This window comes from Typopeltis vanoorti, chromosome 20 (genome assembly GCF_054136105.1).
Source record: "Typopeltis vanoorti isolate ZY-2024b chromosome 20, IOZ_Tvanoo_1.0, whole genome shotgun sequence".
NCBI classification, from domain to species: Eukaryota; Metazoa; Arthropoda; class Arachnida; order Uropygi; family Thelyphonidae; genus Typopeltis; species Typopeltis vanoorti.
The window spans coordinates 98,943,030-98,962,260 of NC_143568.1; the positions used below are offsets into that span (position 1 = coordinate 98,943,030).

The 19,231-nt window shown below is 36.4% G+C and overlaps 1 protein-coding gene across 2 annotated transcripts in view; it reads left to right on the forward strand.

Annotated features, from left to right (window-relative positions):
- LOC150095703 (uncharacterized) overlaps window positions 1-19,231 on the forward strand; it is a 65,315-nt gene that overhangs the window by 24,745 nt on the left and 21,339 nt on the right. Inside the window, exons 5-7 of one of the 2 annotated variants that reach the window (XM_090410522.1) lie at window positions 3,050-3,171; window positions 13,323-13,486; window positions 15,626-15,666. In XM_090410522.1, coding sequence (XP_090266648.1) covers window positions 3,050-3,171; window positions 13,323-13,486; window positions 15,626-15,666 — 327 coding nt within the window. The remainder of the gene's footprint in view (window positions 1-3,049; window positions 3,172-13,322; window positions 13,487-15,625; window positions 15,667-19,231) is intronic. The other variant, XM_090410523.1, reaches the window with a different exon arrangement.

Here is a 19,231-nt window from a genome sequence, read left to right on the forward strand (position 1 = left end):
ATCTCTACAGACACCACTCTCAGGCAGTGTCTTCCAATTGGTCACAACTCTTCATGCAAATAACATGCTTCTCACTCTCTTGCTCACACCATCCTTATACAGCTTCCTGGGATGACCTCTTGTTCTTCCCCCCACCTCCCACTATTTTATGAAAAACTTCTTCAATGTTTATTCTTACATTAACTGCTTACCAACTTGTACATCTTTATCATATCACCCATCTTCCTCTTATCCATTAGATTCTGCAAATTGCTTCTTCTCAACCTTTTTTCATACTTAATATTCCAGAAACCAGAAACTACCTTAGTCAATTGCCTCTGCATCCTTTCCAATATCTCTTCATCCTTTTGAAAACCAGGTGACCAAATCTGGGCCATATGTGGACTAATCAAGGTCTTACACAATAGAACCAGAATCTTCAACTTCTACAAGTCAGTGTCCTCTACATCATTGCTAGAATTCATTGAGTTGTCCTTACTATTTTGCTGATGCTAAATTTTAGATCCTTATCCACCATCACTCCAAGATCTCTTATTTCCTCTGTTTCCAGCAATATATCCTCACAAGAATAAATTCTACATCCCATCTTTGTTTTCCAAATTTTAATACTTACATTTGCAGCATTGAACTGGATTTTCACTTCCATGCCCATTCACTCTATTCATCTTCTTGTAAGACCACAACATCTGTTCAAACTATTCTTTCCATTTGTTAGATTTAAACAAATCTATCAGGTTAATTGATCTTTTTTTTTTTTTCAGCCTGTAACTTTTCCCCACTGCTGAAATAAAGGCCTCTTCCATTGTGGGAGGATTGGGTCTACTTCTCTCTTGGTGACCCAGTCCATCTTGGAAGAGTGTTTATTCACTTGTATGAATGAATGTATGAAGGGCCAAGAGGTATGGGTTTGAATCCTGCCTAGGCATGGATGTGTGAACCTCTCAGCCAACCAGGCTGGCATCAAGTTAATCTAAATGATGATAAATGTTTCCTGTAGAAATATAAAATCTATATATTACTACTATTCAGGTATTCACAATAGCATTATTATTGCTATATTATGGACTTCCATGGAGCCATAAGACTCATCATGGAAGATCCATTTTAGATAACTGAGTTTCTCTTTGCTACTTACTCATTCATTGTTTGGATGCTCACCACCCTCTCAGGCAAAGCATTCTATATTCCTACTACTTTTATGTAAAAAAGAACTAATTCTCATCCTCTTTCTCGCAACTTCCAGGAATGGCTTCTCATTCTTGTTCTTTCCCCTCATTCTACCATAAAAAGAGTCCCCCTATTTCAACCCATTAAATATCTCTCATCAATTTAAATGTCTCAGTCATATCATGCATTCCTTTGTCTTCTTGTTCACCCTCCAAATCTGTCTGCATAACCAATGTTCTGCCCTGATACCATTTTTGTTATCTATCTCTCTCTCTCTACCCTCTCTAAAGTTACTTCAAACTCTTCAAATCTAGTCAGTCAATTGGTTTAAACAGGGCCTTATACAATGGAACTACTACCTTCCTATCTCTGTATGGTCTCCAGAATCTTGGCTACAAGTCCCCTGAACTTCAACTTTATATCTACTATTATCCTCAAGATCTTTTATCTCTTTCCACTTTCTGTAGTATGGTTCCACCAATAGAGTATTCAGCTTCCTACCTGTAGATCTTGAATTTAAATCTTACATGTAGCTGTAATAAACAATGTCTCAGTTCATTCATCCATCTTTCCAACCTATTTAGATCCTCCTGAAAGACCCTCTCCAGCTTTATAGCATTTCCAAATAGCTGGATATTTCTCTGCAATCCAGTGATAATAACGTTGACATAAAGGTTAAAGAGTAACGCTCCCAGTTCTAGGTCCCGTGGAATCCTACTTGTAACTTTACTTCTCTCTGATACATACCACAAAATATACAGCTCTCTGATATCTATCTGAAAGCCAATTTCCAATCCAATCCACTAACCAAATATTTAGCACCTTGTTACCTTTGAAAAATTCAAAAAAATGACAGTATATATATATATATATCCTTTTTCCCTTTCATCAACCATTTGTGTTACTTCATTATAAAAGGCAATACCAGATTACAAACAAGAGTATCCCATAGCAAATTCATGTTGACTTTCATAAATATCATCCTCATCTACCCATTCATGTATATATGCTCTTACTCATTTTTTCCAAATCTTAACACCTTCTGACACCTTCATTCCACCACCACATTAATGTAGTGGCACTAACTTACTTATCTTCCATTTCTTTTGACACATCCAGTTGCAAGACTTTCATTAAATGGTCCAATTGATGACATGATTACTTCTTTAGCATATTCTTAAAAAGTTGTGAAATCTTATCCATTATCACTCATTACTGACCACTACTGTACTTAACATTCAAAATACATCCTCTTCATGCAAACCAGCTCCAGCATAACCACATTATAATCTAAAAGTAAAAATTATTTATTCTACTAGTTTCTCATACTTTGTGGCATAATTCATTAGAATATAGTTATTCATCAATTTGAAAAGATACCAGCAGAATGATTCTTAAAACTTAATGGAACGACTGTTAAATTGATAACTCATATCATGTGGAGATGTTGCACATATGTCATGCAGATCAACGTTCAATTTTGAATGTTGATCTATGCTGCATAATGTCCATAATAACGCAGTTCCATGAATTTCAAGTGTTTTATGTAGGCTAACCAAAGTTGGTTCAGGATAATACCTTGATTGTTATCGCACTTGGACATTGTGCCATTTCAGAGGCTTCTTTAATTATACAAATCTAGCTATTAAATTCAATAGATGGCATTCGTTTAAGCTGTTTTTTCCTTGGAAGTGTGATAAGTGTTATTATGGTATTGAAGGGAAGTAAGCCACATACTACAGCAATTGTTATTGTCCTTGATTTCATCACACATATGAATTCAAAGTGATTTGTTAATGTTGTTCATGGTAAAAAGTAGCAAGTAGTGTGAAGAATTTGTATATTTATTTTTCTTTATTTACTGAATTACTATATTTTACAGAATTAACACCAATTTCATATCTCCTCCAATACTGTAAAGTAGTAACCATAAAAGCAGACTGTTATAAAAAAGTTTTCAAAAGAACTTGCAAGCTCAGTTTACAGACATCTCTTCGACCTGAGGTAATCTTTTTTTAAGTTCTATTTCTATACTGAGATAATTTAAGTAATATAGAAATTTGTCCTAAGTTCTCTTCTTTACTCACCAGATGTCTATTTTTTTTTTTTTTTTCAGAAAGTTAAAACCTTTAACAGACTTTAACAGATTATCAAATTAGATAAAGTTGTTCTTTGCATTCAAACTTCCTGCTTTCGTTTCTTATTGTTTGTCTGAATATTCATGATCCTACCCAAAGTCATTATTGTAATATTGGGACACAAGCAGATATAAGCAAAACATGTCTTGTACCACCACTTCTAGCTGTGTCTGTACAATTAATCGCTGACACTTCATTCGGGAAAATTCATCATGAGGAAAATTCATTATGGAGACTCTTTATCGCAGGAAAATTAATCACGGGAAAATTATTCCCAAGAAAGTATATCGCAAGAAAATTTGAAATCCGATGGTTATGTCATTCCCATATATGAAAAAAAAAATTTTTATGTATTATTTATTATTTCAATTATATTTAGCATTCTGAAATTTTTATTCCATATAAAGTTATTAATATTCTTTTTTACTACAGGCTCTGTAGATGGAATGTTAATTTTTACAAAACTGGGATAGGGTGGTTAGGGTGAAAGAGCACCATATTTAAGAATATTTAGGGATAATAGTTATTTCCAACTAATATTTATAGTTAACTATTAACTTATTCCTATTAATTGTTCTATTTATATTTTGCATAGTTATTAGGGAGAATAAAATATTTAAGAATAGTTAGAGAGAAAGGGCACAATATTTAAGAACATTTATTCTTTTAACTGTTTACTATTTTTCTGTTTTGTGCATTTAGACACCCATCCATGTGTGATATATTTTTTATCTGAACTAATTCAGAAGGTGAGGTGTTTCAGCTATTGAATACACATGTAATTTGAAAATCATTGCACTTTTTCCTGCATAGTAAAGACATCTTGTACTATGCTATCATTTGCAGAGCTAGTTTAAGATCATAGGTGCACTTCTGAGCAATTATATTAAAGAAAATTATAATAAAATTACATCAATCCTATCATCATTATGTAAATCAGCATAAGCTAAATTGCCATCTGCAGCTGCATTACTAGTCTTTACCTTTTCCTCGAATACTAGTATTTTATGACGCTAAAAAATTTTATATTTAGTCTTCTTTACTGAAAGAAAAAAAAAAAATATATATATATATACATACATACCGGGTGATTATAAAATAACGTCAAGTGTTCAGAGCCCTCTAGCGAGTAATGTATTGGATGAAACACACCAATATTTGTTAGATGTACACGGTGGAACATGGGGATTCGATTTAACGAAAAAAAAAAAGTACCAAAAATCGTCAGCAAATGGAAATTTTGGCGCTGCCAAATTAATTTTAGTAGGTGTGACTAATGAATGACTAAATGGCAAGTGAGAGACAGCACATATCAATTTCATGACGTTTATTGTTAATTACAAATGAGGTTCAATATGACCACCATTCTGATGTTCCAGGAACTGAATACGGTGCACGACATTTTCCACAGTGGCTCGCAACATATCAGAATTGATTTGTCTCACATGTAACGTTATTTGATCTTTCAAAGTTGGAATATCGGGTACATGTCCTTGATACACAATGCTTTTAAGAAATCCCCACAGCCAAAAGTCACAAGGATTGAGATCAGGCGATCTCAGTGTCCATGGCATGGGAAATGCATGACTAATGATTCTTCTGTCAGAGAAATGTTGTCGCAAAACACACTGTACCTGAAGTCTGATGTGTGGTGGTGCACCATCCTGCATGAAGATGGTCAAATCGAGGCATCCGCTTTGCTGCAGTTGTGGAACCACAAAGTTCTGTAGCATATTGGCATACCTGTTAGCATTGACGGAACAGGTCACTGGTCCATTTTGGCAATTTTCCTCGCAAAAGTATGGGCCGATGATAAAAGATGGCGTAAATCTGCACCACACTGTGACTTTGGCCGAGTGGATAAGCATCTGCAGGCACACGTGCGGATTAGTTGCAGCCCAAATGCGACAGTTGCATGCGTTAATATCGGCGTTCAAATAAAAGTGCGCTTTGTCATTCCATAAAATCTGCCACGGCCATGCATCATCCACTTCCATGCGTGCTAAGAATCTCAAAGATAAGTTGATTCGTGTGGTTGCATCCCCAGGGTGCAATTCTTGAACATGACTGATTTTATAGGGGTAAAACTTCAACATCTGATGTAGGATATTCCACACTGTTGTGTATGCGATATCCATTTGCCGGGATATTGCTCGTGCACTGCTGGTACCCTGCACATTTGTCATCTCCTGTTCCACAATAGCAGTTGCAACTTGTTCAACTTGTTGGTGATTGATTGGTTTGCGTCCCTTGCCTACCTGCACTGCTAGAGTTCCAGTAGTTTCAAATCGCTGAATCAGTTTTCATAAGTTTGTTACGCTAATCGGTCCTTTTTGTAAATTTTTCATACGCCAAAAATCACGAAGACAAGCACTGGCATTATTGTTCCGCTGATAATAGAGTTTGACTAACAAAGCCCGCTCACGTAAGGTAAGAGGCATCAAAAAGCAGTTCGTCTACGAATGATAAGAAATCTCACGGGCTTTCCTTTTATTGAATGATCGCTCACAAGAAACGCGATAATGCAAATTAATGCATTTTATTTGGTAAACAGCGCCAAAATTTCCCCTGTTGGCAACTTTTGGTACTTTTTTTTTCGTTAAATCGAATCCCCATGTTCCACTGTGTACGTCTACCGAATATTGGTGTGTTTTGTCCAATACGTTACTCGCTAGAGGACTCTGAACACTTGACATTATTTTATAATCACCCGGTATATATGCATGCTCCCAAAGTGAAATACGTAATTAATTACTTCTCTTGTGAACTGTTCAAAAATAAACTGTAATCAGAAATATCATGTTGTTAACAACTGACTGGATAACGTATCCTGTCTCACCAATGAGCTGTGGATTTGAAACTCACAATAGCATTGTAATTGTTTTTAGGTGAGAGATGAATTTCATCTCACATCAGATGACCACAGCACTGCTTATTGGAGGCCTGAAGTGGCTTGAGTGGTTTCCATGTTTGGTTTCTAGAGCAGGTTAAAATGAATAAAAATTACAACTAAAAGATAACAGCATACATTAACTACCAATAATTGTCCAGACACTTTAGCAGTTGATATCAGCAAGCGAACCCTAATATCAGGTATGTCCAACTTTGATTCTGATTGCCTCCTGCACCCATTGAGGGAGGTTTTCCACCAATGTGTGGCAGACATCAGAAGGAATTTGTCTCCATTCTCTCATCAAAGTAGCACTGAGGTTTGGTGACGGAATGAGGTAGTGCTGCTCTGGACTTCAATCGCCACTCCAATTCATCCCACAGGTGTTCAATGGGGTTGTGGTCAGGACTCTGCACATGCCAGAGCAGTCATTTAACACCCATCTCTTCGTACCATTCCATAGTAGCTGCAGCTTTGTGCCATGGGGCATTCTCATCTTGATAGTAACATGGGTCCATTCCGTAAAAGTTGCAGTGTAGGTAGCACCTCATTATCCAGAATATCAGGGTATTGAATTACCTTCAACAACCAGCGGTCCCACTACAAACCAGCTGAATGCATCCCACACCATTACTCTCCACCACCAAACTTTACTCTGGGTACAACACACTGTGGTAACCAGGGTTCACCAGACTGCCTCCACATCTTACCATCAGACTGGAAATAGGTGAATCTTGATTTCATTGCTCCAGAGTACCGTTTTCCACTGGTCAATTGTCCAGTTCACACACTCTTTACATCAGGTCAGATGAGCTGCCTTATTTGTTGTTGTGATGTTTGGCTTGTGTGCCACTGCTCTTTTATGGAAACCCCAGAAAATGAAGTTCTTTTTGTACAGTATTAGGGCTCAACATGCTGATACTGGCGCTTTGAAACTCATCACAGATGGTCTCTGCCAATTGTAGCTAGTTTTTGTGTGCCACCTGTTTTAACACCCTTCTGTCGCTGTCAGTCATTTTTGTTGATCACATTGCCAACTATTGATTTTGGATGCTCCAGTTGAGCAGTAATGGCACCAATGGACATACCACCAATGGGACAGCCTACGATAACATCTCTCTCAAAGTCACCGAGTTTACGTCATGTTGCCATTCCACCTGCATTCAACTGCTATGATGAAATATTGCTTCCTACTATCTGCACTGGTTTTAATGTTATTAAAACCTGGAATGTTCCATAACTTAAAATAACGGATATCCGGACAATTATCGATAGATAGCGTACATTTTATTACAAAGACATTTTAGAAGAATTGACTGCTGTTCAAATTACCCCACATTTTGCAGTAAAGTGCTATTTTATTACAAAACTAAAAGGGATTTCGATACAAATAACGTGTGTCAGCCGCAATTCTCGTGCTTTTTAGAAAATAACTAACACTGCTTTAAGAGATCTAAACTTCTTAGTCAGGTACAGAGTTTTGAACTTTGATTTAACAGGTCATGACAAGGGTGTCTGGACAATTATTGGTAGATAGTGTATCTTTCCTATTCAGGAAAAATGGAGTCATTTTCAAAATACATGTGTATTCAATAACTGAAACACCTCCACCTCATCTTCTGAATTAGTTCAGATAAAATGTGTGTGTGTGTATGTGTGTATGTATGTATATATATGTATGTATGTATGTATGTGTGTATATATATATCACATATGGATGGGTGTCTAAGTGTGCAGAAACATAGTGAACAGTTATCAGAATAAATATTCTTAAATATGGTGCCCTTTCTCACTAAACCACCCTATTCCAGTTTTGTAAATATTAATATTCCATCAACAGAACCTGTAGTATCTTATCTAAGTAAGAAAGAATATTTACAACTTTTTAACAGAAATTAGGAAACTCATCAATGAAAAAAAATATTACTTTCAATGTATAAGAATAAAAATATGAAAATCTAAATAAATAATATATAAATACATGAAAAACTATAGTTTGTGAAATTTATCTTGCACTGCATTACTTTTCATATATCGGAATCAATTTTCTAGCAGATAACATTAGTGATGAATATTTCATGTCATGAATTTTCCCGCAGTGAATTGGCTGTGCCGTGATGAATTGTCCATGAACTCTTCTAGCTGCCATTAACTACTTCAGTACATTGTTGAGGACTTGTATTGATTTTTGCATGGAAAGCTGGTGTTGTACTCCACTTCTCTCTAAAGCAGTGGTGAACTGGACTAATGAAAACAGCTGTCTTGGATGTGCCCTAATTCTCTATTCATCAAACCATGTTTTGTTAGGGTCAAGTTGTGCTGATCACTGCAATGTTCCAAAGTTTTTTCTCTAAACCATATGTTAATTATCATTGCTCTGTGACATGGGACATTATCATGTTGGAAGGTGTAAAGGCTGGTACCATGTCACGAGAACCCATTTCATATTATTATTCTGCCATCTCTATACTTCATAGTTTGAACAACATAGATAAAATGCATCCTCCATATTCAAATATATCCATGTAGTGGATATATTTGAATATGAAAGAAGAGAATGTGTGGTTCCTCACTTCATAGTACTGATTTCCACTGCTCCAATCTATATTCTGTTTGCCTTTGCTTATGCAGGTAATGATGTGAACTCATTGTTAATAGAGATTTATGGGATACAGTTTTTTTACATAGGATTTTTCGTGGCTAATAGTGATAGAAGATAACCAGAAAAGAACTCATCTTAGTTAGTATTTTTTGCCTCACTATCACCTGGGCTTAGGAATGGTTAATTGCTACAGGCATATACACAGTCACTTTTTTGAAATAACTCCAACATTTCCCTTTTGACATGCTTCTAATTTTTTCCATCTACTTATCATTTACCACACTAGATTAAAGAAATTGCTGATCTCCATTATATGTTACATAATTTGCACATTCTCATCGATTTTCCTGTAATTGGGTGGTCTTGTGACCTTTGTTGAGATCATGAATACATAGTGTTATTTATTTTTTTTACTCAATTTAAAAAATTCATTTATTCGTACTGTAATGATAATAAAGAGGAAAAAATCATATTTCATACTTTATATTCTGAATCTGCTCATGTAACTCCAACAGGCTTACTGGCATGCATATCAGCTGAAAAAAAAAAGATGCATCATTATCATCGTCACTCATGTACATAATACTTTAAATTTATATAAAGATTTAAAGTTATAATATATTAATCCATTGGATTAATATATTATCACTGGGCATCTACAGATGCCGTATGGTCACTCCGATGCTCAGTGATGTGCTACACCAAGCCTCGCCATGTAGTCCTGTTGTTTGCTTTTCTGGTGACCTCAACTCTCTGAAGATCAGTCATCCATCTCATTGATGGTCTACCCCTGCCTCTTTTTCCAGGAACTTTACCTTCTATTACTGTTCTGAGAAGTCCCCCTTCCATCCTTTCTATGTGTCCAAAATATTTTAACTTTCTTCTGTCAATATCCTTAAGGGGCCTTAAAGTTCTACTGATCTTTTCTAACACCCATTCATTTGTATGCCTTTCAGTATATGATATCCTCAGAAGACGTAACACCACATCTCAAAAGCAGATATCCATTTCTTATCTGACTTCTTTAGGTTCCAAGTCTGATATCCATAAGTTGCTGTTGGAAAAACAACTGCATCCAAAATCCTCAACTTTGTTCCCATGGAGATAGATCTATCCTTCCAGATTTTAGACAGGTCTCTAACTGTTGTTTTAGCCATTCCTAACCTTTTTCTGACATCTTCTGAACAGCAATTCTTCACATTAATAATGAATCCCAGGTACTCAAACTTGCTAACTTCCTCAATTCTTTCTTCATTAAGGTACACTTGTTTCTCAAGAGCATCTCTGTTTGTTTTTCCTTTGAGAACCATAATCTTTGTCTTGCTAGGATTGAGTTGAAGTCCTCTGTTATTACTGATCTTGTTAACTTTGTCAAGAATTAGTCCTAGTTCTTCCATATCATTACAAAGGAGTACTGTATTATCAGTATACTCTATTATCTGTATTATCCTATCCTAATTCCTGTTCTGAGCTCATCCAATGCTTCACGTATGATGTCCTCCGCATATATACTAAACAAGTGAGGAGAAAGTAAACATCCTTGCCTAACTCCTTTTCCAACTTGAAGCAGTCAGTCAATCTAACACCTGTTCTTACCATGGCTTCTTGCTCCTTATACAAGTTGGCTATCAACCTGATAGTGTGTTGAGGAAAACCCATTTTTTTCATTACTTCCCATAGTTTCACATGCTCAACACAGTCAAAAGCTTTAGAGTAGTCTAAGAAATGCATTACAAAAGGGAGTCTGAATTCTTTATATTTTTCTATGATCTGTCTAAGGCAAAGGATCTGATTTCTGGTGCCCTTACCTTTCCTAAAACCTGCTTGTTCCTTGGGCACTTTTGCTTCAACTTTGGCCTCAATCCTATTTAGCATGTAATCATATATTATCACAGACCATTAAAAAATAGTACTATTTATTGTGGAAACCCCCCCCAAGCCATTCCATGAATAGTCTAATCTCTTTAGTAAAATCAATAAAATATCCTGCTTTCTTCAACTTTTAAAGCTACTTTCAATTCTTTAAATTTTATAAGGCAAAATCGACTCAAAATTATTGGTTCCCATATAATTTACATTTCTTAAAATCATTCAAATATCTTTAAGAAAACAACTGAGGTGCTGCTTCTGTAATACAGGTTGGAATAATGACTATGAATGATATCTTTCGGAATTAGTGTCATATCCACCCACACACACACACACACACATCTCTCTATTCAGAAATAGCTTTTAATTTTCATAGTTGTTGCTGTTCAAATTAAGTCAAAATTGTGGAATGATATGAAATATGCAGTAGTAATGGATTCATTGCCAAGACACATACACACACATGGAGAAGTTCATCCAAAACATCTCTGTGATCTTTTCTTAGCAAGCTATGTACAAATCAGACATCTAACAGAATAGTAGCAGCAAGATTATTCAATAGCTGACCCATTTAGGGAACAGCAGTTCAGAGTAGTGTGGTGAACGTATGTTTCCATGCCAGTAAAGATTACTTCGGTGATATGCTTGGTGCATATGTTTGGGTTGGAAAGCCAAAAGCAGTAGTCCCATCATAGGAATGAGGCATAGAAATGCAGAAGGTCATCCCACTTGGCACTGTTATAATGCCCAACTACTCTTGTTTGGGGGTGGCTGTGTGAGCATTGTTCCATGGGAGAGGGGACAAGCATTAGAATGTGGTCTGAATTACATTTGCAATATACTTAGAAGAATCACATGGTATGTCAGAGAAAATACATGCACGGATGCCACCCTTGAGTCAAAAGGAATCAAACAGTGTGCAGACATGCCCCAAGAATAGCATTCTCTCCAAACCATCTCTGTCATCTTTTTTAGCAAGCTATATGTAGAAATCAGACACCTAGCAGAATAGTAGCAGCAAAATTATTCAATAGCTGACCCAGATAGGGAACAGCAGTTCAGCGTAGTGAGTAGATGCTCACATCCTTTTTCATTCAGATGCAATCTGTCTTTTACATACATAGTGCAGAGCTAGTCTCCAAATGCACTTCAAGTACCTACACATAATCCAACCCTCTTTTTTGACACATTCTTGCTATTCATGCCATTCATTATTGATGCCCTTCTCAGCTCAGCATTATCATATCTGAGTAACACACTATCTTCCCTCTTACACTCTTCTGCTGTACCAGCTCAAGCATAAACCTCAAATCTCTTGCTACTCAATTCACACTGCCTCTCAGGTTATTTCTACCCACCATTATAATCATCTCATTCACACTTTCATCTGACTTAATTGCCATAGTCACACTTTCTATCATTCCTCTTGCGCTCCCACTTACCTGCCTTCCTGTCATCTCTCCATCACTAGCTCTGCACTACCTCACCTTCCCACTTGTCCCCTGGTTCTCGTATTCTCTCCCCTTCTACCATTCCCATAACTCTCTCTCACTCCCACTATTGTTTGTTTCACATTAGTTAGCCTTTCCAGTCTCCTAATCTCTTTCTTGCTTCTCAGCTTATTTTTCATATGTGCCACTTCTTTTCTCAGTACCTCTCTCTCTCTCTCTCTCTCCAAGCAACATACTCTCGCTTTACATTCACCCACCCAATCATTACCATCCTCTAAATCTACTACACTACCGGATGTAATATCCATTTCCATATGATGTTCATATTTTTCACCCTTGATCATGCTACTCTTCTCTCTCTCTCTCTCTACAAGCATTCATTTGTTTCTGACACACCGCTACTGCAGTCAGTTAAATTCATGCTGATATCTATGTTCACCGAACTGTTCTCCTTTTCTACATTTTGTGCAAACATACAACTCTCCAGTTTCTTACCTGTTACATTTTGAACTGTTGGGATGCAAACATGTCACAAGTACTACATACCAGAAAATCTTGTAGTATGCAATGTAAAGTATAGTCCTCATATTGGGGCCGGCTGTGTGATAACGTATCAGCAAAGAGACTTACAGTAGCTACCATTATTGAAACACAGTACAAAGACACTGACAAGATATAATAAAAAAATACTGTTTATGTTCTGAGATTTTGTTATTCACAAAAACCTCAAAACATAAACTACTCCTTGGTATATTCATATTGTATGCCAGAAGAAATGGAAAAAAGAAAACTTTGATTTGTTCTGGAATCCAGACATGTTTTCAGTACCACTTCAAGCCTCTGATAAGCAAGCTGGTGGTATTACACTATGCAATGAAACTCATTTGTGACCTAGTAATATCTAGCACCACAGAGGCTTGGCTTTTCTTCTGAATTATATAGTGACCACACCTCAATACCTGCATATACTGATACCTGTTATACTATATCTGTTAGTAGACTTGGATATATCCCCTAGCCAACAGTATTAAACTGTGAGATGAGAGGACCCTACGTAGGAGTGAGTGTAGAAGAATATTTACAGTGTCTTTTAGTTAACTCTTTATGTCTTCCTAGTTTGATTCCTGCTACTTAGATTGATTTTATTTCCTTTAAGAATTTTCATTTAGACATGAGTTCAGTAACATAATTTTTATTTCTTTCAGTCTTTTCCCGCTGCTTTTAGTGAAATTTTTAGCCGAAAGATTACTGATGAGCATGTGAAAAATCTTCAAGAATTAGTAAAATGGGAGGATGATCATATATTTGATGAAAATACATTTATTGTTGTTGCTGCTTTAATGGAGAGAATACTGTCTTCTGAAAACAGGTAAAGAACTGCATTCTATGAATGTTCACTGATAAATTTACATAATTAGAAATGAAAATGTACATTAAGTATATTATTTATTATTAACTGCCTTATGACATCTTAATATTCACCATGACAGGTTCACTTTGGATGCCACCGTTTGCCCTACCTCCTTAAATTCATTCAAGATAAGTGTAATTACAATCTGCTCCAACAGCACTTTCCACTACTTACTCCATAATTATTATATGAAGAATATATTCCTTCACTCCTTGCTGATTTATTGATCAACAGATAGAAATGAGTTCATTGAGCTCAAAGTTGTTTGGTGAGACAGAGGCAACAAGAGGCATCTCCATAAAGGCAACAAGTTTTTATTGGTAAGTGCAAATGGGACAAAATGGTGAGGGCGAGAACGGTCAATGAGTTTAAGGAGTGGTATGATAGACTTTGTGTTTCTTAGGGGGAACCTCCCCTCAATGAGTCTTGACAGACTTTATGTTCTTAGGAAGGACCTCCCACGAGAGTCTTTTGACTCCATGGAGGCCTGAATAATAATAATAATAATAAATTATTGACATTAGTGACACCCTGTTGGCAGGCAAGGATACATTTACAGGAATAGAATGTAATGGATACAGTGTATTTAGAGAGAATAGGCAGTATAGAAAGGATGGCAGAGTATTTAAATAATCAACAATCACTAAAATGATTGTTGATGAATTAAATCTAACCAGAACAGAAATGATAAACAATGGTAGTGTTGCTTGAATAGTCAATGAGTTCAAATTTGTTAGGTGAGGCAGAGGTTAAAGAGGACAAAATGCATAGTTTGGTGCTACTACAGACTTGGGTCTACTGAAGAAGTGCAAACCACATAGACATATTATCTTAATGGATAAAAGAACAGTTATCATAATGGATAATTTAAACTTTGGAATGCTGGCTATGGAGAAGAAATGTGGACTGCAGAATTTGGTAGATAGAAGGAAAAGAGGTGATAAGATAGAGACATTTAAGTTAGTGAGAGGATTTTATTGGATTAATCCAGATGGGATTATAAAAAGAGTAGAAGGCAGGAGGGAAAAAACCAGAGGCCAACCCTGGAAGTTACCGTATTTACTCGAATATAACTCACCCTCGTGTATATCTTGTACCCCCTGATTTTACTTTACGAAAAAAGAAATTAAAAAGTTTCGCATATATCTTGCGCATGAAAATAAAAAAGTTTTAAACTTTAAGAAATAGATAGTGAATGCAGTTGTGGCAGTTTCCGATATTTTGGAATTCGGTTGAAGAGAATCAGCATTTCAACTCAACAATCATTGGCTTGCCTTTTTCGTCAAGTTGCATGACCAAACAACAATAACAGAAAATAGTGAAAATTGTGATAATGCACACAACTGGAAGTGAAAAACAGCAACACACAATCATGCTCACAATCACTGTGGATGAAAGAAAGTTGCCTTCTTACATAATATTCAAAAGGAAGATGATGTTGAATGGGAAATTTCCCCGTGGAATTCATATAAGAGTTCAAGAAAAAGCATGGATGCAACAATGGTTCAAGATTGGATTAGAATAGTTTGGGACAAATGGCCAGGGGCTTATTTCGATGCCCAGCTCTCTTCGTGTGGGATAGTTTCCACTGACATTTAGAACCTGAAATAGTAAAATGACTTTTAGAGGCGAAGATCGAAATGCCATTATTCCTGGTTGTCTTACACCATGTCAACAGCCTTTAGATGTATTGGCAACAAACCATTAAGGACTATACGAAAATTCTACATGGAGTGAATGGCAGTTGGCAGATATGATCTGACTGCATCAGAAAAGATTAAAGGACCGTCATTAAAACTGTTGTGCAACTGGATTTTGAGAGTTTGGGACATGATTTTGCAGAAGTAATTGGCAAGAGTATTTTTTAAAGAAAAACAGGCATCTCTAATGTCCTGGATGGGAGCAAAGATGATGATATTTGGGTAGATGACCTTAACAATGCCCACGAGGAAACTGCTCTCAAGACCGGAAGTAGCAATAGCGAATAGGAGATTCTTGGTAAGTCACAGATTTTCTGTTTAATCATGATGATCTTATGATTGCAAAATGATAAAAGGATAAGCAATAATGAAACTCTTTGTTTTAATTTAATTACAGATGTATTGTCGCTAATGATTCAAATATATCGCGTGATGAAGGTGAGCAGCGATCGCATAAATAACACTGATAATTAAAATTTAAATACATTAATTTTATGAATAATGTGAGCAATTAAAAATTATGATGAAACTGAGGATTTAATTATACATGTCAATTTAATTTTTTCCTGAAAAACTTTAGTTTCCAATAATTTCCACATGTATCTCGCACTACGCTATTTTAACTTTATTTTGGAGAAATAGTGCGAGTAATATTCGAGTAAATATGGTTTGTAAGAATGTGGTGAAGAGTGGAGTGAGGAGTAGATTTTTTACATGGAGAATTGTCAGTGAATATAATGTATTACCAGAATGTGTTGTTAATTCAAGGAGCGTTAAGGATTTTGAGATTCGGTATGATTAAAATATGTTAAATGAACCTCCCACGATGAGTCTGCCGACTCCATCCGGAACTCAATAATAATAATAATTATACATTAACTGTGTATAATTAATATTACCTACAACAGTCTTCTATACTCTCTTACATTTAGGAATACATGAAGTGATCTGTTAGCATCTTCCTCAGAGAACATTTTAAAGAATACATGCACTGCCATCATTATGACAAATCAGGATTGGCAGACTATGATTTGGCTACTCAATCAGAAAGGATTAGATGGAAGAAAAGTATATAAAAGTGCTATTTAAAAGTCATTAGAAGTTGACAACACTAATTTCTGTAGTCAGCAACAGCAATGAAACACTCTCTCTAACCTCAACAAGTATGCCTGCATTAATTTACCAAAAATTTGGGACAGTCATTTTAATTTCATCTCCAACATAACAGCAAAAAACTTCTCCTTTTTTATCTGACATTTGAGGGTCCCAAAATAGTTATTTTATTTATTACTATTTGAACTGTTTTTCCTACTATGCGATTGTTAGATATTTATCAAGTTACTGATATTTCACCAGATTCACTGCTAAGCTTCAGCACAGGCAAATTGTTCAGCAGTGAATTCAGAACTTAATAAGTATATTATTTATTTTTGTTGTTGTTATTCTTTTATAACCTTTGTGGAGTCAACAGATTGTCCAGGGAGATCCAAGTCAGCAAACAACATATTTACCATGTTGAACTATAAACTTGTTGAACTCTTAGCATTTGCAACACATTTGGGGAGTGAATTCCTCTTATGCCTCACTCTCTGTGTATACGTTTTCTATTCTTTGCACCTCTCTTCACTACACTTTTAAACAACTTCCAGGGATGGTTTTTTGTTCTCTGTTCTCTCACCTTCCACTCTATGTAATGTTTTCTGTATTAATCTAGTAAAATCCTCTTATTAACTTAAATATCTCTATCATATCACTTCTCTCCCCCTCTCCACTAAACCGCCATTTATATTCCCTCAGTTTCTCTAAACTCATCTCTGGAGACCATCTTCAGAGTTTCCACATCAAAATGGAAACTAAAATTTGAGCACAGCTCAAATTTTAGTCACACACACAAACTAATACGTTATTATTATTATTATTATTATTACCACCCCAAGACCTCATGGAGTCAAAGACTCATCTGGAAGGTCCTTTTATCACACATACAGCTCATCATACCATGTTTTAAACACATGCAAACTCTTTGTAGGCACCACATTCTCAGGCAAGGCATTCCAATCATTCACAACTCTGCACGAAAAAAACCTGCCTCTCACTCCTCTACTCACACCCTCTTTATACAGTTTCCAGGGATGACCTCTGGTTCTCCCCTAATCTCCCACTATTCTCTGTAAAACTTCTCCAGCATTGATCCTATAACAATCCCTTACCAACTTGTAGGTCTCTATCATATCTCCCCTCTTCCTCCTCTCCACCAGGCTGTGCAAATTACATCTTCTCAATCTTTCCGCATACTTGACATTTCAGAGGTCAGAACCTTAGTCAGTCTCCTTTGGATCCTTTCCAACATCTCTTCATCCTTCTGAAAACCAGGTGACCAAATCTGGGCACAATAGTCCATGTGTGGCCTAATCAAAGCCTTATACAACGGAACAAGAATCTCCCTACTTCTACACGTCAATGTCCTCCGCATCATTTCCAGAAGCCTTTGTGTTGTCTTCACAATTTTGGCGATGTGTCTCCTAAATTTTAGATCCTTATCCACTATCACCTCCAGATCTCTTATTCCCTCTACCTCCAACAATATATTCTCACCAAGCATAAATTCTGCATCCCATCTTTGTTTTCCAAATTTTAAAACCTTACATTTTGCAACATTGAACTCACATCCTCATTTCCGTGCCCAATCACTCAATCTATTCAAGTCTTCCTGTAAGGTCACAACATCTTCATGGTTCGACCCAACTTTGCATCATCTGCAAAAAAACTGAATATCTCCATCCAAATCTTCACCTATATCATTAATATACAAGTTAAACAGCAATGGACCTAAAACAGACCCCTGAGGCACTCCACTAGTGACTTTCCTTTTCCTGGATATCGCTCCCCCATACACAACTTGTTCATATCTATCAGATAGCCAGTCTCCAATCCAATGCACCAATCTAATATCCAACCCCATCTGCTCTAGTTTGACTGTCAACCTATCATGAGGTACTCTATCAAAAGCCTTTGCAAAATCCAAGTATATTACTGTGTATCCTTTTCCTCTGTCCAAGGAAGCAGTCACTTTATTGTAATAAGTAAGTAGATTACTAAAACATGACCTCCCTTTAGCAAATCCATGCTGTCCATCAAAGATAATACCATTGTTATCAACCCAACTCTGGATCCTAGTTCTCACAAGCTTCTCCAACAACTTAACCACAACACCTGACACACAGATAGGCCTATAGTTTGATGCTTGAGTTCGATCACCTCCTTTATGAAGTGGCACAATCTTGCCTTCCTTCCACTCCTTAGGAACTTGACTGAATGCAAGACTCATATTAAAAAAAATACGTCAAGGAAGGCATCAACTCCCTGGCACATTCTTTCAGAATACGTGGTGATATATTATCAAGTCCCACAGCCTTATTAACATCTAGTTTACTCAACTCCCCATACACCTCTTGCTCACCTACAGTCAGGTCTCTCCTCCACATCATCAACTGCTCTCAATCCCTCCATGAAGTCACATTCACAAGATTGAAAGATCTTTATGAACTGCTCATTAAGTATCTCCACCACACATTCTGCATCAGCTGTCTTTATACCATTTTCTCCAGTCAGTGTCATCCTTCCCTAATTATTCTTTCTTTTGCTGGCTACATATCGAGAGAATTCCTTAGGATTCTTTTTGGCTTCATTAGCCAACTGCTGTTCATACCTCTCTTTAGCTATCCTCACTAACCACATCACCCTCCTTGCTTGGTCTTTGTAGACCTCATGGAATTGGTTATTTCCACTTCTCTTATGCTGCCTCCACAATGCCCTTTTTCTCTGTATCGCATGCTTAATCCCTTTACTCATTCATCTCACACCCACCTTATTTAACCTTCTCACCCTTGGAATACATTTCCACATTGCATCTACTAAACAGTTTTTGAAAATCCCCCAAGCCTGCATTGATCTCTTTTCCAGCTAACTCCTCATTCCATGCTACACCCTCAAGCTGTCTCCT